The sequence below is a fragment of the Zeus faber genome (genome assembly GCF_960531495.2).
Source record: "Zeus faber genome assembly, chromosome: 3".
NCBI classification, from domain to species: domain Eukaryota; kingdom Metazoa; phylum Chordata; class Actinopteri; order Zeiformes; family Zeidae; genus Zeus; species Zeus faber.
The window spans coordinates 7,528,070-7,552,585 of record NC_137190.1 but is presented as its reverse complement, the minus strand read 5'-3'; the positions used below and the strand labels follow the sequence as shown (position 1 = coordinate 7,552,585).

At 42.6% G+C, this 24,516-nt stretch overlaps 2 protein-coding genes across 7 annotated transcripts; one reads left to right on the top strand and one right to left on the bottom strand.

The window, feature by feature from the left end:
- Nucleotides 1-104: 104 nt before the first annotated feature.
- On the top strand, nucleotides 105-15,481 carry sirt3 (sirtuin 3). Of its 6 annotated transcripts, XR_013844075.1 has the most exons (10): nucleotides 118-152; nucleotides 267-391; nucleotides 474-531; nucleotides 2,036-2,218; nucleotides 2,351-2,583; nucleotides 2,734-2,834; nucleotides 2,946-3,107; nucleotides 3,329-3,541; nucleotides 5,040-5,092; nucleotides 15,382-15,481. XR_013844075.1 is itself a non-coding variant. In XM_079997785.1 (9 exons), exons 2-9 carry the CDS (start codon nucleotides 274-276, stop codon nucleotides 3,778-3,780), a joined length of 1,074 nt encoding a protein of 357 aa, XP_079853911.1. In that variant the 5' UTR covers nucleotides 105-152; nucleotides 267-273; the 3' UTR covers nucleotides 3,781-4,605. The 6 variants fall into 6 exon arrangements, 5 of the variants coding, with proteins under 5 accessions (XP_079853911.1, XP_079853912.1, XP_079853909.1 ...); XM_079997785.1 differs by lacking the exons at nucleotides 5,040-5,092; nucleotides 15,382-15,481 and adding an exon at nucleotides 3,757-4,605 and having other exon boundaries at nucleotides 105-152; nucleotides 267-373; XM_079997786.1 differs by lacking the exon at nucleotides 15,382-15,481 and having other exon boundaries at nucleotides 5,040-6,283.
- On the bottom strand, nucleotides 10,459-14,329 carry LOC307228211 (D(4) dopamine receptor-like; the record flags this gene model as incomplete). The annotated part of the gene is made up of 3 exons (XM_079997788.1): nucleotides 14,229-14,329; nucleotides 13,247-13,845; nucleotides 10,459-10,661 (listed from the first exon to the last, which is right to left on the bottom strand). The coding sequence occupies exons 1-3, from the start codon at nucleotides 14,312-14,314 to the stop codon at nucleotides 10,459-10,461; spliced, it is 888 nt and encodes a 295-aa protein (XP_079853914.1). The 5' UTR covers nucleotides 14,315-14,329.
- Nucleotides 15,482-24,516: the final 9,035 nt, after the last annotated feature.

Below are 24,516 nucleotides of genomic sequence, written 5' to 3'. Positions count from 1 at the left end.
CAAATTTTTTACGGTTTTTTTCTAGTTTTTTTTTTTTTTTTTTAAATTATTATTATTATGGACTGGCGGTGCTACGCCGCGGTCAGATGAATGAGAGCGATACAGTCTGGGCATGCGCGGTTTTGTCACGAGGTCAAAGGGAGACGAAGCAGGTTTGCTGTGTTAAATGTCACTGCCAGGTTTCTCTCCAATTCTAAAGTGCAACGTCCTTCTGCATTTGAAATAGCTATGATTTCGTTTTTTTTTTTTAAATTAATGGATTTTAGGTAAGCTATGGCTTCTTCGTCAGTGTTAAGATTCCCTCCCGGCTGTTGCAGACCTTGTTTACGTCGCACTCTGACGTCAAGAGGAGTTTGGCCTTTCCCTGCTGCAGGTCAGCAACAACAATGGGGTGATTATTGATTATTACTTACTTAATACTGGGTGACTTTACTAAAATACATGGAGGTGACACGTTTATTTTTACTTCCCAGAGCGACCTGGTGTCACCTGTGAACCCCAAGCCCTGAAGCAAGCTCTCCTCAGGAACTTGTATGACACAATAACACTGGACTGTTGTTGCTGTTGTTGTTATTGTAGAGAAAGCATGGTCTGTAGATAATGCAGATGTTTACATTGGCTTTGGGGTGTGATGTAGCCCATGCACATTTGGGCTACAGCTCTGTAAATGCAAATCAAAGCCTGCTTTATTGTCTGTTGTCTGATTGGTATTTTCTTTAAGATTTCCTATAGGAAACCAAAAGTTAAAGAGAGGCCCGTGGTATTTTTATCTATTGTGTTGCTTTGACCTATTGAAACTGTCATCAGAACTTTAGGAAGTCATCATACCTTCCGCCGTGACAATTGGACCCCCCTACTCGCACATCAGTGAAACCCACTGTGAAGAAAACATTGGTTTACGGACTGTACTGTTTATTGTGTGTTTCTCATGCTGTCATTGTTTGCCCTTTCTCTTACACTTCCTCCTATACAATCTTGGTCTTAAATAATAATAATATTATTATTATTATTATTATTATTAATAATAATAATAATAATAATAATAATAACAATAATAGCTGTGTTTATATAGTGCCTTTAAAAACACAGTTTACAAAGTGCTTTGACAGATGAAATAAAAGCAGCGTGTTCAGATCATGAATTTAAAAGGCAAAGGCACACGTGAAGTCAATTAATTCATTCAATAGTAAAAGCCGATAAAATGACAAAAAATAGATAAATACAATATGATAATAAGAAATAGAAGGAAAAAATACAAATAAATAAATAAGTAAAAGATAAAATAGATAAAGAAAGGGGGTGACATCACATTAAAGCAGATCTATGATACATGGGTTTTGAGAAGTGATTTAAAAGAAGTGTAAATATGTACATTGCTGTTTTTTTTATTAATTATTTTAGTATAATACAATTCGGTGTGAACCAATTGCCGGTTCTTTTATTCCAAAACCACAAATCCTGAGTTGTGCCTAGAATGTCAATAAATATTAATCAATAAACTGTCGATTCATATACAGACTTCTAATGCTGTTTGAATGAAAACGGCTTGAGCGGTGCAGTTTTTAGAAACAACACCTTGACATAACAAGGAGGTGGCAATGACATTACACTTGGATCTACCAATGGTGCAAACGACACGAGGTGTAAATTGAAAGCGGTCGAAAGAAAGACCTGTGATGGTGAGATCACAGTTAATTCCAAAATGTTTGCACAGAGATGTGAACCATTATTTCGGTTGAATTCTTAGAATTTCGATGCAGTAGGTTTAAGGCACACATCCAGTACTGGCTGCTGTTCCTGCTCTTAATTCATCAGATTGTTATTGAAATCGGTGTCTTGGAGACACATTTCACAATCTCGAACACTAACATTTGGGAGCCTGTTGCACATTTGGGACGTGACAGGTGCAACCCACGCACCCACTCGTACCCCTAGGGTACGAACAGCCACCCATGCGACAAGACAAACAGTCTTGTCGCATGTGCTGTCGCGTTCCCCCCCAGAGGGAAAGGAGTAGTAAAGCTGTTTTGTTTAGTCGCAGTCTGCAGTCTCCCAGGTGGAATGGGGTCCGAGGGCTGTTCTCCAGAGGGGGGGGTGCAGACGTCAAGCAGCAGACCCTGGAGGACGTCGCTAAGAACATCCAGGAGAAAACATACAACAGAGTCGTGGTGATGGCCGGCGCTGGGATCAGCACCCCCAGTGGCATCCCAGACTTCAGGTAATGTTTGAATCTTTCCTTCCGTCATAAGTGATGATTCATATTTCTATGGAAACATATTTAAGGTCAAAAGTACCCTGTATTTTTTTCTCTGCCAAATGTCTCCGATGACTTAATTTTTTTACCTCCCAGATCCCCAGGCAGTGGTCTCTATGACAACCTCCAACAGTACGACTTGCCTTATGCGGAGGCCATATTTGAGATCAACTTTTTCCATCACAACCCCAACCCCTTTTTTGCTCTGGCCAAGGAGCTGTACCCGGGGAATTACCAGCCCAACTTGACCCACTATTTTGTGCGTCTCCTGCATGACAAGGGCCAGCTCCTCAGAATGTACACACAGAATATTGACGGCTTGGAAAGATGTAAGTTAAATACTAGTAGTTCTATTTTATGTTATAAACTTCAAATTTTAGCAAATAAATAACAAACTAGGACACATTTTGTGTAGAACAGAAATAACCAGCATGTGCAGGTATTCATGCTCGTTTCCCTGTTTACCTGCATGTGTCAAGTGGCAGGGATTCCTCCTGAGATGTTGGTCGAGGCTCATGGTACATTCGCCACTGCTACTTGCACTGTTTGCCGTAGGAACTACAAGGGACAGGACCTTCGTGTGAGTTACCGGCACACTGACCTGCAGTTACACGCGACGCTGGGATCGTGCTCTGTCCACTCACATTATCTCTGTTTCTTTTGCTTCCTTTTTTTTCATGTCCATGGTTAGGCAGATGTGATGAGGGGAACGGTCCCCAAGTGCCCAACATGTAAAGGCGTGGTGAAGCCGGATATAGTGTTCTTTGGAGAGGAACTCCCACAGAACTTTTTCAAGTACATTACCGATTTCCCCAGAGCAGACCTCCTGATCGTCATGGGAACTTCACTGGAGGTGAGAGTCACTGGGTTCAATGAGCTGAGGTAGCAATACTCCTTTTTATTATTGATTATTATTATTGTTCATTTAAAATGTCATGGATTATACAGCAATGTAAATTATAACAACAAATGTATTGTGTTCAGATTAAATTTATGTGTATCACCTATGTTATGTGTGTCAGTCTATTTTTGTCTGCAACCCTGACTTGCTGTTGTTGTATTTTTGTTCTGTAGGTGGAGCCATTTGCTAGTCTAGCAGGAGCTGTGCGCGCTTCTGTTCCTCGGCTGCTCATCAACAGGGATCTGGTCGGGCCGTTTGCCTGGGGGTCGCCACGGCCCACCGATGTTGCTCAGCTGGGGGATGTGGTCGGCGGGGTTCGAGCTCTAGCCGAGGCTCTCGGCTGGACTCAGGAGTTGGACGCTCTAATGACAGACTGCGCTAAAAAAGTGAGTGTCCTGGTGCACAACTCAACACTTCAACTGCACGTGAACCAGTAGTGAAAGTAGGTTGGACATGGAGTAATGCACACATTTGATTTTGATTGAAAGTAAGGGTTTGTTCTGATAGTAATTTATTGTTGATTGCACAAATAAAGCAAAACTTTTTTTCCCCTCTATTTTAGAAATGACCAAAGAGTTGAATGTGTTTATTTTATCTAAAGGGTGATTGGAAGATTGAAGAATGAGAACAACTCCTGTATCTGATCTGGAGTTTGACCGACACCTGTTCTTCACCTAATACATAATTTCATTTCAGAATAGTAAATTAATTTTCTCTGCCTCTGAAAGTAAGAAGTAAAATATTGAATTACAACTCATTTTCTCAAACAGGGAGGACTGTTATTAACTAATATATTATTAGAATAATTTAATTTGCAAGCTGTAATGTGTACAGTAGCACGTTTGCCTATTTGTGTTTTGTGTTTTGCTCAAGGAGAGAGGCACTGGTGTAACCCAACATGATGTAGAAATAGCTGGACTGATGGAACCCCATACACCTTATGTCCAAACGCCATGGCATGGCACCCTCACCAAAAAAGTATATCTGAAATGAATTGCAACTTCCCAAATTATTTAGCGTGAAAGGATCGCTTAATTTTATACGTAGGTACTCTCACCTGGGCTTTTTTTTTTCTTATAAATTCCATATCAACGTGAAGGATCGAGACAACTTGGTGTTGTTTGTGTTGTTGCTACCAACCACCACATGAGGGAGCCAAAGAAAACAAGCATGTATCATCCACCTCAATACCCTATCCTTCCCCGGTGCCGCTGTGTAGCTCCCATAGGTGGGATACAGACTCCATTGTTATTATAAGATGCTCTATGGTTCTGTTGCAGACAATGACCCAAAACCAACAGACCAGTCTCTGTGGAGATGAATCATGTGTTAACACCCGGGGAACAGTTACTTTTTTGGCTATGTACGGCTTTTGGTTGTTGCAGTAGAGCTGTATTTTCAATGACATTGTCTCATAAAATAAATCAATCAATCTCTCTATCAGTCTGTATGCAGTCGTGTATATCTCTCTGGCCGTCTTATCCATCGATCCATTCATCTGCCCATCAATTTGTGGGAGTTAATGGGTAGTCTACTGGGGGAGAGATTCCCGCACCTCCCACTGCAGCCCGAAGCCAAGTCATTATGGATCATAAATTGCTAATCAGTTATGATTGTCTTCTGTGAGATACCTGGTTACGGGAGCTGCTGTAGCTTATCTGAAAAATGGACAAACCTCTCGCTATCACTCACGCTTGCTGACAGTTCCTGCACAGTCCGGACGTGTGGTAAAGGCCACTGAACACCTCTGATGTTGATTGGCCTCATAAACGCGGAAAGCCAAAATATGTTATTTTTTCCCCCGTGTATTGTGTCCCCTCCAGTTTTAAAATGCACCTGACATTTTGTAACTGTTCATCTGTGTTTCTGTTTCTTCTACCCTAGTGAACCTCTTGCGATCCGTGCTTCCGTCACTGTATATCTGGCTATCGAAAAAGGTAACAAGCTCAAGAGAGTATTTAGTATATGTGACTTCACACACTTTTAATTGGTGACTCGAGGATCTGTGAGCACGTAGTGTTATTTTAAAATGTATGTATAGTTCCTCAGGAAAGACAGCTTTTGGCTTTATCCGATCCATTAAATAGATAAAGGACCAAATACAATATTTTGTAATTGCGTATTTGATCATAGCGGATCAGATTTTTCCAGTAATGTTTTTATAGCTGCAGATTTATGTTGACATCTACCGTTATGATACGTTATATTATTATTATTATTATATATGGTAATTTATTTATTATATTCTAATTTATTATATAAAGTTCATAAGAACAACATTTTCTACCAACAGCTAATTACATATATTTTATCAATTTGTTATTTGGGGTTCCTTATCCATAAAATGATTTTCTCATCATGTGTTTTTGCGCAACAATAATACTCCCTAACCCTGCACCTTATTGGAGAACATTTTAAAGTATCCAAAGTTCTGTGTATACTGTATTCACACTGTATACTGCATATACATACACTTCCTCTGTGAGATCTAATTTAGATCCATTTTATTTTACACAAAGTTCCAGCAGTTCCCAGTCGAACGAGTAGGAACTTCAGTGACCTTGAGAGCCAAAAGGCTGGCATTGCATTTCTCCAGTAACCCACTTAAAAAGGCAGCTTAGACAAGGTTATGCAAGTCGTGGATTAACAACATGCTGCCCACAGATCTCAATACAAGGGGCCAAGGTATTGTTATTCCGGTGAATAAAATGGTTCTTCACTCCAACACTGATCGTATCGGAACTTTACACAAGTTCTGTTACTGCGGTTAAAGGTTATCGCTTCCAAATGCCACCGTTGCTCATTAGCGTGTGAATTCAGCAAACTTTGTCACGTTTTTTTCCCCTGTTTTTGTATAAAATGTGTTCTCTCGCTTTCACACAGTGAAATTCTTGCAAATAATAACAATAAATGCAATGATCACCCATAGTATTTTCTCTGTTATTAACAACATGAATGACAACAATATAAAGGTGAGTGAAGAAAATTTAGAAACTCCAACTGTAACCTTAACAACGGCGTTACTACTCTTGTTTGAGGTTGAAAGGTAATATAGAATTCACGATAGAATTTTACATGAACATGACTTGACAAATTTGAATGTGCTAAAATGTCCTTGATGATTTAAAGTTTTCACTAGATGGCACGACACTTGCTTCTAATGATGCATTTAGTGTTTTGGCTTTAAAAAACAAAAGAACGAGTATTGCAATTCACTGACTGAACGGTCCAGGTTACCAAACCAATTACGGAGGATGGTAACAATTAAAAAAATATCCTGGCTAAAATGGCTTTTTAGATATGTGTTTTATTATGTATTTTTTTACATGTATTGTATTGTAACTATCCGCTACTGCTCTCTGTTGGACACCCTGTTTGGAAAAAAAAAAAAAAGGTTAACAAACAAATTCATCAAACCTAACAGGTTCTTGTTGGTTCATTCCTGTCAATGACCATCCCAAAATTGCTGTAGTCTCACCCATTTCCAGCTCCTGTTACTGTTCAAATCCTGCCTTAAAGAGTTTTATTCACTTCAATCACCAGTTTAAATTAAACTCTACTTCTATTCTGGGGATCTATTAATAACAGCTATTCTTTTTCTTCCTCTATTCTCGACACGACCTTTGTGCTCTGGGACATGTTATGCATTGCTCGCCTTAAGGACGTCTATGAAGGCAAAACATTATCATTTTTCATTTTAAATACCTCTAAATATGGTTTTATTAATTGTGTTGTTTTGTTTTGTTTTGTTTTGTTTTACTTTGCTTCTGTGTACAGACACTTCACATTTTTTTCCCAACTTTCAGGGAACTATAACAAAATTTATAGAACATATTACACACATAATTTCCCATCTGATAATAGTATCACTGGAGCAAAAGCCAAGCTGGACCAGGATTGGTGGCAAGGCCATTGAGTAGGAGAAACTCCTTTTTTTTTTTTTATGTGCCTGGCTCTAACAAGTTCAACTCAGAATAGATCACAGAGCTGAACTCTACCCACTGTTGATCCCACTGGTAACCACTAGCGTTAGACTTTTCCCAATTTTTTGATTCTACATAAAATCTTAATATGTTTTTATCTGCTATATTCTCAAATAATTAAAGGCCTTCGTATAAATCCAAATCCCGATGTTGGATATCTCTGTGGGTTTCATTTTTTGTGCAAGCCTTATGAGACTGACATGAATGAATTAACTAATCTCTGTGACAGGAGGAAAAAATACTTTAATCATTGATATCCTCCATCTTACCATCCTTAATCTGTCTGGTTAAAAGATGGGATATTGGACGTAGCGTTTTCTAAAATATATAGGCTAGTCTAATTTGGCTTTACCATTTGATCCAGGGAACAAGATATTATAGTTTAATTTTGAAATGTATTTTTATGTTAGTTGATATACCAATCAGCATATCCACAATATAAAAGTCCTTTGGTGTGACGTTAACAAACAGTTCCCAATTCATCTTATGGGTCACGTACATACATCTACTGTATATAGCCTTGTATAGGCTGTATGGAAACGTAATGATTTTATTGTCCTGCTATGTGAAATTGAATGAACATGCGATCAAGCTCACTGATCAAACGGAAAGAAATGAGAAAAGCAAAGTCATATAAATCCAATAAACCCCTTCACAATTAAAACTGGGCAGGTTGTCTCTCACTTAAAAATACCGAGTGGTGTCCCCCATGTCTCGATCTTGGGGGCCTTATGGTTCTACCCTGAACACACTCGCCGTTCTCCCATCACAGTTATGCAGATGACACTCTCCTTTACCTGTCCTTACCCCACTCCCTACCCCGATTCAGACCACAAATGCATTATTTACACGTCTCAACGATATACGTAATACACGTATTACAGCAATACACGTATTACAACAAAATGTTCCGTCAATGGGGTACAAAACTATTAAATTGTTGTCCTCAACATATAATGGAAAATAATAAAGCAGACATGGTAATTGTCCAACCAATTACAAGTCACACTCAATTCAATCTACCACAGCGAGGGTTGACAATTCTTCTTCTGTAAACTCGTCACAATACAGCACGCTAAAAAAAATATATAAATTGAGAGTATAAATGACACGGCTCTGAGAATCTCTCTTGCTCGCTCCCCCCCCCTCTCTCTCTCTCTCTCTCTCTCTCTCTCTCTCTCTCTCTCTCTCATTTAAATGTGTAGATTGGGACGCCTGGACCCAGAGCAGCAGCTCAGACAGTGTAAATCCATACAAATTGTGGTTCCTCACCAGAGATGAGATGTTTTGTGCAGGCACTCCGGGCTTGTTAGAGCTAGTTTTGGAGTTTCAATTAATTGCAGCTTGTATTCCACAGAACAATGTGGTCATTCATAATGCTATTTTCAAGACAATTTATTATTTGATAGGCAATCATTTCCCCAGTGTTTCTGAAAAACACATAAATCTCCCAAGTTTTGTCCGTGTTAATGGGATTTTCACAATGGGCGCCCAACTGTGAAAAGGAATTTCACAACCAACTGTATCTCGGGCCAATTTGCCTCGATGCGAGACGTTTAAAAATAACTATTTGAGGTTTAACAAAATATCCAGTCTCTTGCCTTGCTGGAGGTGTCCATGCACATCAAATGCTTGGTTCTAAAAACACAAGACAGGTTTCCACCACAGGAATGCCACTGACTCCAAACGTCTTGCTTTACACCAGCTTTTAATTGGGGATAATGGAATATTAGTGACATGTGTTCAGTGTTTTAAAACATGATACTCTTTATTAGAAAGCTTTCCACATAAAACGTGGACATGGTATACAGTAGGCACTGTCAACAACCGGATATACATATTGCTGTCACAGGAAAAGTGTTGGCTTAGAGGGCGATGCCCCTCAATGTAATAAATCCTGTCGTCAATTGATAGCTTGGACAACTCATGAATTATATAAAAAAAAAAAAAACAACAACAACAAAGTGAAAACAACGGACCCTGACTCTAATGTGTGACGTCATTAAGATGCAGTCTCCAGCTGCACCGCCACTGGGTCTTGTGTAACCAAAAAGCTGTGCTCTCATCATCCCACAGGTCGTCCACGGGACAGAGTTATTGCAGCAATTTCGTAATGATTAAAGTTCCAATAGAAAGTGGCATTGCAGGTTGAGATCCACTTGCAGATTAACTCTGTCCTAGATGCAATGGCATACAAATACTCTCTGTTGGATGCCCAGCATGCTGACAACACAGTTTATAAAAAATACATCTGCACCACTACTCTAATGTAGAGCCTAGAATTTAATGTATTATAGTAAATAGTAACAGTGAGCTGTTTAGCCTACTTTATTAGTTGAATATGTTTTATGTGGTGCTATCTATCCACACAGATCATTACTAAATGCTCTTCAGAGTTTGAGTGGTTGGTTCAAGACAATAAATAGCTTTATTCATGTTCAGTTCTGTATCGTTGGCAGCCATTCAAAAATCCTCAAGCTTTAAAATGGTGGAAGCGTTTTTTTGCAATATAAATACAAACACTCTAATTTTAACGATGCAAACTTCACACCATTACTCCCCATGGTGTGCTTTAGCATTTGCCATCTTGTTTCTTGGTTTAACATGATAGATGACTGGCAGGGTCTTTCTTATTCTCAACAAAAGCATAATGAAGGTTTACTTCTGTGTTACGTTACTGTTATTTGCCAAAGTTTGTGATTTCAACTATTTTTTGTTTACATCTTTTTTTTTTTTTTTTTACAAATGGAAGCCTCTGCTGTTGGCTCAGATTTGTTTTCCACAAAAACAGACTTCCTTGAAGGCATGTATTCATATATTCAGCAACCACTGACATAATAAATATGGTCAAAAAATGAAAATAATACCTATTACAATAACCACACGATCTGATTTTCCACCTATGGACGGCTTTGACTGTAAACCTTGTAATACAACGTTCACACACAGGAATCTAAACACAGTTCAATGTTGATGGCCGTACTCCTGTTGGTATTCCTACTCTGATTCTAGATGATATGGTCAGTTTGATTTACGAGAAGGGATTAACATGCTTTGCAGGATGAGACAGGGCGGTTTTGTATTCGGCCGATCTTTTCAGACGTCTCGTTTCGTGCGGGTTCCAGCGCAGCTCTTTAATCGAGGTGGCGAACGTCGTCCGCCCTCCGGCCGGGGCCTGCCGGTCCCGTCGTACATTCGAACGCAGCGCAGGGCTCGCTGCGCAACCATTCATCGCGGGACCGGGCGTCCCCCCTCCCCCCTCACCAATTCGCCTCGGGGCTCCTCGGGGGTCTCTCGTCCGCAGAGGGGAAAGCGTCGCGTCAGCAGCAGCTGCCGAGGAACTTCTTGAAGAAGTTCCTGAACTCCGTGTTGAAGACGGTGTAGATGATGGGGTTGAGGGCGCTGTTGACGTAGCCCAGCCAGGTGACGATGCTCATCAGGCTGGACGGCACGTCGCACGTCATGCACACCGCCCGGGTGGTGTGCACCACGAAGAACGGTGTCCAGCAGAACAGGAAGCAACCTGCAGGGGAGTACATCACTGGGTTGAAGAAAAGTGGCAGGCCGCATCAACGCATCCCATCTGGGAATTGTTGTCTGTAAATGGCAAAATGTACTGAAAACCCAATCCAGATGAACAGAAGAGTCCACTCATTGAAGATATCGATAACATGCAGCTGATAACAGCTGAAATTTCAAATTTCCTGAATTGGAAGGGAACTACTGTTTAATATAACAACATATATTATATATGTTTATATCACATGTAAAAAAGGAAGAAAATTATATACTGTATATATAGTCTAGAAGAAAAGATTCTACTTAATCATGATAAATACTCTGTTATTATAAATCAAGACAAACGCTTAAACAAGTGAACTGTCAGCTGTGAAAATAATTTGGCTGGTCCTCCTTTCCTCCAGGCTAACTTGCACTTATGGTTATTTTCAATATAATCTTGAAAAAAAAAAAAGAAAATATGAGAAATTACATTTAAAGGCATTGCCTGTTATATTGTAGAGCCATGGTATTTGATTGTATTTATCTGTATTTTCGAGGCTTGTTATTTTTTAACAACTTGTCAGAGCGTACATCCACACCACTTATTCATAAGCCACCACTTTTTCCTCACTTGTCCTCTCACGTTACTGATGAAGTGCTTCCCGCAGACGTGATTTATTAGCTTGGTTTTCCAGAGGTAGACGGATGAGATTCATGTCTTTTCTTCCAGTGGGGTTGAGCAGACTTTGCATAATATGCCACAAAAACCTATTTTCAGTAGGGCGGCGCGTCCTCATCCCTATGCATAAGATGCATTCCGGGCAAGTTGGTCGCTGAGTATTACATCGTTAGGATTTCAGTGACCAGTTTAAAAACTACAGGTCAGCTGTTTCTGGACGGTAGAATTAACAATAAGCTCTAACAAACTTCCCAGTCGGTCGGTATTGCATGGCATAAGCTTGTCCTTTGCCACTGAGGTCTCTCCGTGCACGCTTACAGTCTTTGCAACTCCCACTCATTGGCGCGGCCAACTTGGGAGTATTTCTTACAACCGCACGGCACCAAAAAGGCCAAAGTCTGCCGCTAAATATGGAGGAATTTGACGCTCTTTTTCAAATGAACGCAACTTCCATGGGCGAGACACCATTCACATACACTGTGAAGAGTGGATGGACCCGTTTCGGGAAGGCCTCCACCTCTGGTCCCAGTCGGAGCGCTGGTAGGCAGGGGATGCCTCGACTGGCGGAGGATCAAGTGTTACATAATTGGATTGAAAGAGCTTTACACTATAATGACGCTGGTTCACGAGAAATGCTCAGTTAAAGTGACAGTTTTATCCGACCACTTAAGCGCGCAAACTCCTTCCTCAGTACAGGTTGAATAGTCGGGCACAACTTCATTCACTTCTTTGGATTGCGCGATTAAAAAAAGGACATAAAAATGAATTATCTCCCATCTGTCAGCGATGTAAATGTTGGAAAATATTACTAATTTGTAGAATATTTAATTAATTGATTCAACAAAATACTCACCAGTTTAAAATTAATAGATTTTTTTTTCAATCTGAACTTACATTTACACACCACACAGAAGTAGATGTTCTATCTATTTCATACTTAATAGCAGCTTTATACATACGAATCATATTTTTGAAAACAATAAATGAAGTCAGGATTATGTGGAATAGCCGACCCAGAGGCACAAGCCTTATATATATATATATATATACAGTATATACAGTATATACAGTATATATAAAGGAAAAAAACAATGTATACCACCAGAATAGTATTCCTTAGAAATTCCCTACATCAGCCATGACGAAGAGTAGATGACTCAGCCCCCTAATTATTCATAAATGATGAGACTAATTTCCCAACATAAAATTCTACCAACAAATTTAGGCCATTTAATCCTTTTATGTTGACTGTTGACTTGTGACTAGACTGCTTAAATGCTTTAAAAGTCAAATCCAGACCCACTTTAGGGTTTATAGCTTGCTTTATAGTTTAAATGGTAGAAACGGCAGGAGCCCTTCAGGTAGGAAAAACCCTGCATTACATGGCAACAATCTACAACCAAACAAATAAACTACAAAGAGAAATAGAATAGAACTAGAATATAAAAACAACAGCCTGAACCATTATTTGGATAACAGCCACAGAGACTTTGATATATTGTTTTACACCCAGACTTCTCAGACACTCCCAACTCCCCACACCTCTGACTATTTGTCATTGCATGTACAAATGGTCAACATTTCACATTTGTAAAAGCAATAAATGTCTACGGACAACAGGAAAAAAGGAAATGTTCACTCTACACACAGTGACGACAGAAGCTGACGTTAAAAGTGACTCATGTCGAATAAAGACAGCCAGATTTTCCACAAAACATCCATATTGCTTTAAGTCCCTCAGTTATTCTAGGTGTCATCGAATCACCGACTCACGTACAACAATCGGCTCTACTCCTCAAACTTAAGCCTCTATCTCCTGCACACGCTTGGAAGCCCAATTAGCATTAAGGGTATCGCCACGGACCTTTTTTACAAGGAGTTCTATGAGCTTTCACGAGAGCAAGCGGGACGAGTGTAGTGCCACTTACCCACCACGACTGGGAGGACCCTCATAGCTTTCCTCTCCCTGCCGTTAATCTTTGCCCTCTTTCTCCTGTGCTGCAGCTGGTTGTAGGTCACCGTGGGGACGGAGTTCTCTCTGTACTGCCGTGGGTAAGGGATCTCGGGCGGCATATAGTCCTCCGTCTCCCCCAGCCGCGACTGGGCTAAGTCTCTCTCGATGATCCGGGGCAGCGGCATGGGGAGGGGGCCGGGGATGGTGCCCGCCAGCGTGGGCATGGTGATGGTGACCGCCGCCGCGTGCTGCAGCTTCCTGCACGCCTCGATGCTGCTCCTCAGCTTGGCCTTGCGCGCCTCCTCCCAGTTCTTCAGGCCGCGGAACATTCCACAGTAGAGCAGGAGCATGATGGGGCACGGGATGAAGAAGGAGCAGACCGAGGAATAGACCACGTAGTTGTTGTCCTCCAACTTGCACTCGCTGGTGTCCCGCTGAGGCACGTTGTTGATGCCGAACATAACAGGGGAGGCCACGGCCAGAGCCAGCAGCCAGGTGGCCGACAGCAAGATTATCTGGCGGTGGTCCACGTGCTTACGGTTGTAATTCAGGGGTATAACCACTGCAATAAACCTGGAAAAACGAGAAGGAGATGAAGGGATAAATAAAAACATTGTGAATGAGTATACACAGGTTAAATTAGGTTTGAGTTAAATAAGAGCTGAGTTATTTTCATTCTTTCAGAGAGCACCGTGCACATAATTGTGCACAGCCTTCAGATCAATTTTCATTCTTTCCTCATATTCTCCATTACAGTTATTCTCCATGTGAGACCATATCGTTCATTCAATTTTCATGTCTACATTTGAGGTGGGCTTGACCCCGGCTGTGATTTTACTCAGCAGTTTGTATTAAAATAGTCAACCAAGTATGTGTTGACCTGCGTAGTAAGTCGAAGAAAGAACGTATAACTGAACACTGAAAACTGTTGGAAACAGTGTTGGAAAACTACAGACCTGTCAACGCTGATGGCGCACAGGTTGAATATGGATGCGGTGCACAGCATTACATCCATGGTCATCAACCCATCACACACCAGCATATTCAGGGACCACACTCCGCCCTGGAACTGGACACACACACACACACACACACACGCAAACATTTGCTCAAACTCATTAAGCTTGCCAAATCTGTCGCTAACATTCTTAATCCTCTTGCACTTGAGTCACCCTACAGCATCCAGGAGAAATACATTCCTCTTGCTTGATTTAGTCAGCCTGACTAATTTCTCTCTGCCTGACCTTTGGATGGGAGGAATGCAGCATGTTTGGAATGTTGGAAACGCAGAGCGCCCTCCATAACCCAACACAGACGCTGGAGTGGACACCAGATTAACTTTCAGGAGAAAATCTCTCAGATAGTGAGATCACAAGTGTAAGCTAATTATGAAGACACGTAGACCAGCACTGACTGAAGGAATCTCTTGAGAATTCAAATTGGTGGATGGACCAACAGACAGACAGACAGACACATAGACAGATAGACAGATAGATAGATAGACGGACGGACGGATGGACGGACAGACAGACAGATAGATGGACAGACAGACGGGCGGACTGACAGGCAGACGCATAGATAGATAGATGACGGACAGACAGGCAGGCAGGCAGATAGATAGATAGATAGATAGATAGATAGATAGATAGATAGATACAGACAGACAGACAACAGACAGACAGACACATAGATAGATAGATGATAGATAGATAGATAGATAGACGGATGGACGGACGGACGGACAGACAGACCGATAGATGGACAGACAGGCGGACTGACAGGCAGACACAGATAGATGACAGACAGACAGACAGACAGACAGACAGACAGACAGACAGACAGACAGACAGACAGACAGACAGACAGACAGACAGACAGACAGACAGACAGACAGACAGACATAGATAGATAGATAGATAGATAGATAGATAGATAGACAGGATGTTCTCTGTGTGGTGAACTTCACCTATTACACTTTGAATAAATGGGATTAAATGGATAGAACCCTCCACCCACATCCTCTATCAACAATTCCCCAGATTGTAGCCGTGGTACTTGTTCTATTTTATTTATTATTTTTATTTATTTATTTTATTATTGTTCTGACAGGGCAATATGATGCAGTTACATGATGATCACACAGATCCAAGTTTCCAAGGCCGGGTGGCTTGTGCTTACCTCCGCGTAGACGAACAGGGGCAGAACCAGCAGAGCCAGCAGCAGGTCCGAGAAGGCAAGACTGACTATGAAGTAGTTCGTGGTGGTTTTCAGCGCCTTCTCCAGGTAAACGCTCAGGCACACCAGCACGTTGCCGGCGGTGATGGTGATAATCAGCAGTATTCCGAATATGAGGGCTGGGAAGTTGTGTGCGGTGTCCAAAACAGCGGATCCCGTGATGTTGGTGCCGAACTCCGTGACGTTGGTGCCGAACTCCGTGACGTTGGCGCCGAACTCCGTGATGTCGATGCCGAACTCCGTGACGTTGGTGTCGAACCCCGTGACGTTGGTGCCGAACTTCGTGGACTTCCCCGTCATCGTCGCCAGTTTTGCGCTCCGCCTGCGCCGCAGAGTGAGAAGCGCCGTCTTCCTCCGACTTCAGCCAAAGTTTTCATCGATGTGTTGTGTCCGGCAGGCATGTGTAATACGTTTTCTTCTCCTTCTCCTTCTCTTTCTCCTTCTCCTTCTCTTTCTCCTGCTCCTTCTACTCCTTCTTACTAAAGTCTAAAGTCTACAGATTCGGCACCGATGGTCGGTGGTGGGAGCGCATCCCAGACGCTCCGCAGGGATCAGCACCGGATCAGTGGACAGCTCCGCGCACGGAGCGCACCGTGCGCTTCTCTTCAAGGAGGGGGGGCAGCAGGGGCCCCCTGAATTACCCATAAACCTTAAAATACATTAAAAAAAATGTCGACTAATTGGCTTTTCTTAATCGATCGGGTAATATCCCAAATGAATATATTTCACAGAGGTCCATGTCCCGCACCGCTGTGGACAGCTTGCCTTCTGCTTGCTGAAGGGGAAGTGAAGTGAGAAATCCTAAACCCGCTGCAAGCCGCTTATGACGAGGCAGGAGAACCGGTCTCCTGGTTTGTGGAGCTCCCGACCTGACCATGCCTTCCCACGGCCACGGTCAGAACGGTCACCTGCGTGTCTCCCCCAATAAGTTTTGCGCGTCCACAGCTGCGCAAGGGCGTCACCAGAGGAATTTCAATGACATAACGCGTGCGGCACCAGGCGCGGCTCTGGTGCTGGGAGTGGTGTTGGCTGGGGAATGTTGTCATTATTTGAGGAAAACCTCTCAATGACAGTTGATACAGACACTGTTCAGGCCAAAATCCAATTAAAAAAAAGATCATTTTGGCGCATATTGCTCATGGCCCTTGGGTAGTAAGGGCCTAGCGCGATTTTTTGCTGGACTTCGATTGGTTCACTAGAGTAACTGTTCATTAATATTTTGATATACATATAGTTTCCATTTTTATTTTTAATAGAAGGTTCAGAAATGTATTTGGAACGCTTTTGGGAGAATAATACTCCACAAACCATTAAATCCCATAGAAAGCGCTCAGTGCTGCCACAGTGGCTCGGACTTGTATTGCAACGAATTTAATGCCCAATTTCTGAGCTAAATTCAGTATGTTCTATTGTCTCTGTTGCAGAAGAAAAACATGACAAAATATGTAAATGATGCCATTTGCGGTAAATTCTTGAATTAAATTGTGTACAATTGTTTTTGCTTCTGCAATATACAGTATTTACAACAGTAAAAACAACAGTTTACAACAGTTTTAGTTATTGGTTTCTATTATGTTGGTATTTTTATTAGAATTTGGAGCAGCATGTAGCTCTCTAACCCCTTCTGTTGAAATGTCTGTATGTTTCCCACGCTGGAGATATTTTGTAAGAAGAACTATAATGCCAAAGACACCAGTTTAGCTTTTGATGTACTACATATATACTACTATATAGATATAGATATACTATACTATACTATATACTATACTATACTTAAACCATGAAATCCTCCTCTGCTCCAAATCAAACCACACGAGTCTCTTAAAAATCCTTACAAAGTCACATAACTGGGATGCAACATTTCTTCAAAGCTGCAACGCAAACAATCTCCATTACGATATCATGCAGGAACCTATAACGTTAATGTAATATTCACCCTCTTCCTGGGTCTGAATGAGCTCCCTAAAGCAAAACAACCACACCGTACTCCTCCAGATCATCCCTACACTGTATAATATTGTGTATTTTTGAGACTCTTCTCTTGTTACTAATTTCAGTTCAATTTGGTACCGTCCGCTCCATCCCACTCCATTACCCTCAGCAGTGCCCCCAGAAAATCCTCGTTGGGGCGGCGAGGTGGAGTCAGAGAAACTCCTGGGCTGGAACTCCAATAAGGCTGCAGCATCGCTGACTTTCAGGGTATTCAAACGGTGTGGCGGTGCAACGGGTAAAGAAAATCCAGCGTTATTTAAATGAGACCAGTCAATGTGTCATTACTTTACCTCTTCAATGCCAAGTCGCAGCGATCCTCCAGCCTAGTCCCGGCAATTAGGAAACTAAACTAAAATATTAATTACAATCTGACAACTTCAGTCAAAGCACCGAAGCACTGAATTAGGCCACCACACTAATTATCCTCAAATTAAAATCTGGCTGCGTACACCTTTCCTTTTCACTGTCACAACAACACCAGCACATGGGTACCTGCATTAGCATTCTATTACCTTTAGCTGTCAATAACATTACAGTTAATGGCAGTAGCTCCTCATGGTAAAAAGAAGGAAAACGAATCCTATACCAAGCTTTTGTCAAATAAACATGAACCTCTGTATGGCCCACTTTGATTTATTCACATAGACGAGTCCTCGGCTTGTGGAGCTCTGTGGTACGCTGTTTAGTGACTGTGCCACAATTAAAAGTTTTGTAAAACTCCCACCAACGTCCCCTGAGTTCAGCACATCTGAACCAAAGCCTTGATGTGCGTAAGCGTGGGATTATATTAACGAAGCTAAAGATTCCTGACGTAACGTTGACAGAAATAAATGGGAATGTTTATAACGTGAAAAGTCATAATAGTCATGGGCACCAGCAATAGGAATAAGGCTAAAATTAGATTAATGACCGGTATTAAACCAAAGATGTGAAGACTTACGGACGCAGCGTGCTAAACACTCTCCAAAAAAGTACGGGGAGACAGGAGCTGCCTTTGGGTCTCTTTAATGGAAGCAGGTTGGAACTGCGGAACAGTACAGAAGTATGCAGATCAACGATCAGTCTCTGTGAAAATGCAAATAACCTGTTAAAACGGTGTCATAGCTTCTGCACTGTATGCATACACGAATGACCTGAATAAACCTACAGATTCTGCTTCTTCAAGGGCGCTTCAAGGGCAACGACTATGCCGTGTCCGGGTTCAGTACGACTGGCCAATTAATAGGGCCCAGTGTTACCGTGTCACAATGCTGTCACAATGCTGTCACATGTGTCACGGTACCGAGGGGGAGGGGCGGAACGCTCATCATCTGTGATGCCCCAGTCACACTACACGGCTTTCAAGCTGTCAGATCCCTGTGCTGTTCACATTACGCAACTTTCTGTCTTGTGATTGGGAATCTGGAAGTCGTTGTCGTTACACACTACATGATTGATCGGCGACAGGGGGTCACACATTACAAGATCTTTCACAGGGGGGAGGATCCTCGACGAGTCTGTTGGGTCTCCCAGCTACATTTTGTCACGAAAAACACACGGGGGAAGTGACATCGGATATGGCGCGATACCATGCGTGGGACAGGATTCTTATTAGATTCTGTGTCTGCTCACATTGGCTGTAGCTCATTACATCCCTCCTGAATTGAGCCCGACACGACCAGATATTAAACCTGCTTGATATCTCCCTGTCACCTGCGAGCCATCGGTGAGCGCTCGGTGAGAGCTGACAAGGGCTGCTTTCGGATGCTTGGGTGAAGGAATGAGCGAGGTGTGAGAGCTGGGCCGTGGCTCTTGGGAGAGATCTCCAACTAGAGAAACCCTTGAACCGCGCACTGCCAAGCCTGGCTGGAAGGCGTGTGACACAGAGAGTAACCTCTAGGGCGTGGCCCCACATCGGTTCCGGGGTTAATGAGGTCGGAGCCTTCGCCGAGTGTTCGGCTCTCTTGGGTCTCGGTGGGGAAGGCAGGTTCGTTCGGCCAAGACGCGAGGGCTAACTGATTGGCTGGGATCGCTCCTGTAGCCTAGTCAGCAGGGTTTAGATCCGTGGGATTGTCGCGTCATTGGCGAGCGCCTGTGTGGACCATCTGATGCGCCGGGCTCGGTCGTGAATGTAGATGCGAAATAGTTTGGCCTGGAGCTCGCTCGCTCTGGCCTTCCGCGTTGGTCTTGAGGTATGCGAACGGCATCATTCGCCCTGGTGGACGTCGCAGCGGATACACATCTCTTTCCTCCATGCTCTAGAGATTGGCAGTGATATGTACATCCTGGGGGATCTTCAGCCCCAGAAGACTTTGCAGTGAGTTCCTGTTTCTCGTCCAGTAGCGGGGCGTCCCATTCGTTGACAGGGGCGGCGGTGAGCGATCCTGATCGTGATCCTGATCGAGGTCCCGATCGAGCGAGGTCTTCCCCTGGGAAAGCTCTCATGACATCGGGGGCCGTTGGATGCAATCTTGTGGAGTCTGAGGTTGGACTGGGCCACTGTCCTGAGTTCTTTGGATGGATGAGTTGGCGAATGATTTCAACCTGTCGCCTATGTAGAAGTGCCGAACCACATTCTGGCATACTTTGGCCCCGTACTCCTTCTTTCCTTCTGTGGCGGACCTATGCAGTCCGTAGATGGCCACGGCTGGGGGAGGGGCGACTGCCAAACACGTAGACCTTCATGCGAAACTCCCGACACTTCTTTGTCCAGATGGTGGTCGCTGAACCACAGGCAGCGAATGTAGTCACGGTGATGCTCCCTGACCAGGAAGCTATGGAGCATCTGTTGAATGTCGGCCATGATCGCAACTGGCTCGGTCGGTCCTGAAGCGAAAAGGGACCCCGCGCAGGCTGTTATGAAGGTCTGGACCCTGAAGAACCACGTCCTTTAACGATATGCCGTTGTACTGCGCGCTCGAGTCGGAACATGACCCTGATCTGCCCCCATTTCTTCCCCGGTTTCGGATGGTGGATTCCAAAGCTTGGTAGACATCACCACTCCCTGGAATCTTTCAGCACGGGGGCTTGTTCAGGGTGCCCACCGCTATAGATTTACTTCATGAAGTCTTCATGACGTCCACAAAGTGGTCGTTCTAGAATGCTAGTCTTACTTGTGTACACAGTGGGTTTGTGAAGACAGACATTGCCCACAATTATCTGTCCCAAGCCGAGCTTTTGGGCATAGGGTGCATGGTGCGGCCCACAGTGCTGCCTGCGAGCCTTGTGAGCGGGGATTATGTCCCCGCCGAGCAACAGCAGGTTTTCAGCTGTGGGGTCCAGCGGTGGGATTTTGGCGGCAACTTCTTTCAGATGGGAACGGTAACTCGCGGCTTCTGATCCAGGAATTTCTCCCCCCTTGTTGGGTATGTGGTCGCACTCGATGAGCGCAGGCAGTGGCAGTTGCCGTCAACGGGCTCCACCACGAAGCCGTTGGCCCTTCTCCCAGTCGTCTCTTCTATCTCGTGGCATTTCCTCAGGGTATAAGGGGAGGCCTACCCTTGGACACTGAAGATCGAAGAAGAAGAAGAAAGATTAAAGATTCTGCTTAGTTTAATTCACACTTGAAGGTAGATTTGTTATGAAGAAGGGTTCTGATGATGTGGTGGCAGTGCACTGCTGTTACTATGCTATTCTAAGTTAATTATACAATATAACATTAATATTACAGCCTCAATCTCCATAGTGATAATGACTCTGAATCCCTTTTCTGTTTGCACCACCCGAGGAAGTTGATATTTACATAATGAATCTATGTAGGCCTACGTCATAAATTGTCATATTAGGAGCTCCTGCAACATTTGATTCATGCAATTGATTTAGTTTATTTATGCAAATGTGGAAGGATTTCATGCTCATTGGCTTGTCAACAAATGTATGGATTTCAGAAACCTCCCTCTCCTTCTCTAACCCTGAAACAAACTCAGCAAACAGCATGAAGCAGCAGCTGATGAACTCAGAATGGGGTGTGTGTACCCTGGCTCCCCCGTGGCACGAATACCATTATAATAAAATTCAGCTTTTAACATATAGTCTATAGTTGCGGCAAAGCCCCGAGGCAAAACTGTAGGAAGGAAGCATGTGCTGCTTTGGAGGGAAGCTGGGAATAAGGACACACGCTCAGAGGGACCGACACAGACGCTCGACTCGCCCTGATTTATGGAGACAAAAAAAAAGAAACAGAGAGAGAAGGGGAGATGGTCGGCTTATAAAAAGTATTGTTATAATATATTTTATATCTTATAATAATACAATTTGAAAATATATATTCTCTCTTGCCAATTAAATGTTTGATCGACCTGAAGCACAGCTGACGATTATCTCCGTTACAGATTGCTGTTCTGCAGACTAATCCTTATCTCAGGCATAGGTGAGGATCTAATCAATTCAATGAACCGTCTCAAATGAATAGCAAGGGCCAACTTTATACAAATCCTCTGTTTGTCAGTGAAGTTGAGAACAATTCGCGCAAAGAACTGGGACACGTTAAGTAATTCCAGTTTGTTTGGCAACACAAACTAATGTGCCCCAGTGTGTGTCTACAATGCCGGGGAACAAAGGGATCCTAATTCCCCTCCTCCCCTCAGAGAGCTGGACCCGATTCCCTGAAAAGGACGACGTGTCCCTGAACAAAGGCATTCAAGGAATTGCCTGAATGAAGTTAACTTTAAAGAAATGAAAATGTGTCTGTATATGAACATCTATGTCTGACTGAATCAGAGGACGTGTGTATCCGTGCACATGCAGAATTAAACCACTGCTTAGGTTGATTATAAATAACTACAGTACATTGGTTTAAAATGAGAATTGGAAAATGCTGCATTGGATATCGTTGGAAACATCAACATTAATTAAAAATATAATAAAAAAAATATTTTTCTTTCATTCAGGCATTGCCCAGATGCTCCTCGGTGATAACATCTTTTATTAAGAGCTTTCATGAAGATTGAAATACATCTGCACCTTGGTCAGGTAAACTCAATTGTCATGGCAAGTGAAAAGGGTTGTATATAAACCTTTGCTCAAAAATAACCTAATGAATATTTGACTACCCTATAGTGATGATTACCCCAAATATGGCTTTTCTTTTTGGGAGGACTTCCTGAACATAATTGTATAGTGGGTTACTGGAAAAAGTTGTAAGCTGTGATATACTCAGATATCTCCTCGGGTTCCAAAGAACTTGTTAAAAATCACGGTTTCCTTCTCACTCTTTCACAGTGGGTGGATCTGTTAAAAAATTCTGTTTTAGAGAAAAAAGAGAAAGTGGCTTTGAAACTCATGTGATTAATGGGATGAGCCTAATTACTGAGACAGAGAGAGAGAGAGCGAGCGAGAGAGAGAGCGAGAGAGACAGAGAGTGAGAGAGTGTGCACGTGTGTGTGTGTGTGTGTGTGTGTGTGTGTGTGTGTGTGCGTGCGTGCGAGCGAAAAACCAGAATAAATAATAATCAAACCCAAAATAACATTTCATATCTGTGATGTTTGGATCTCCCAAATACACACTTTTGTTCGGCAATCCTAAAATGCATAATCATTCTGAGAGATAAAGCCATGAGTGCAACTGGCAGCACAATGAGCTTCCTAATTATAGAGTGGCTGGTTTTATCATCTTCACGGTGGAGACCCAGACAGTTAACATAGTCAGAATTGACTTCTAATTTTTCATGAATTCATAATTATTCATAATGATTATCGGTTATGAAATCGACAATACACTTTGACCCAGTTTCATTAAAAAACAAACACATCCTCGGATTACTGTCAGTCTTTCGTATGTTATATTGGTTGTATATATGTTGTATTGGTTTTTGGATTCATTGGTCGGCAGAATCAAGCAGCTACTTGATCATGGATGAGCCTCACAGTGGATCTAAATGGGGGAACCGGGTCCAGGCGCCACCTGTCTGGTGGAGATTAAGGGCCGCGGCTCCCCCGGAGACGCGGGCGGAAACGGAATGCTAATCTGTAATAATCTGCACGATTAGTCGCAGAAATTAAAACCACCGAGAAAGTGTTATGTCGTCAGAGGAGCACGAAACTAAAACATAATACAGTGAAATGTGGTGTGGATCTCTGACTGCGGCGCTTCCACCCACAGTACCAGAGCAGATGACACCGACCGCCCTCATTAAGACAAATGCTGATGTTGATGGGCCGCTGATGGCGGTGTTTAAAATACTGCAGTGATATTATTAGGATAGTCCTTAATTTCAGTAAAACATTTTTAAACAGAAATTCTTGTCATTTTGATTTAGGATCAAACTACCGTTTGGCAACATTAGCCATTTGTGTTGCAAGGTTCAACAACAAAAACAGATTTTTTTTATCCATATATCCAAGTATCATATATATGCTCTGATTTGAGGATAAAGTTTTCCTTTCCTCGTCATGTAAGACTCAACTTTATACACGATTTAAATTTGACAGGATTTGCCAAGCTGTGATATTTCTAAAGGTCACAATAACCTATATAATCATATATTACAGTACAGTTTATGCAATAATTGGCTGAGAAATATCATACACTTCTATAAAAAGGTCGCCCTTTTTATTCACTTCATTACACAGTATACTGTGTATGCATATGGTATGTATGTACTGTCAGTATTCCTGCAGCTAGAGAGCCACCTGCTGAGGTGTGCTCGAGTAGAAGTCCTACAAACTATACCCCCACGACCAAATAAAATTGGAATTTAACAAACACAACTCCAAAGACAAAGTTCCAGTGGGAGTTTTAAATAAAACAACAACATAATCCGTTGAGAATCAAACAGTTATTAGAAAGCCAATTTCAGTGCGTGTGGTGGTTTCCCGGACCCTCGAGTCTGGACCTTGTTGTCTTTAGGATTCTGCCAATTCTCGTCTATGTGATGGGCATGAATTATCAATGTTGGATTGATTTGAATTTGCTGATCTAATTGCATGAGGACGTAACAATAGACTAAGCAGATGGCCAACAGAAATAAATTAATCACTGCTGCAGCAGAGTCTGGCTTAGATTGACAGTTTACACAAAACACCATAAGTGGTGATGGGC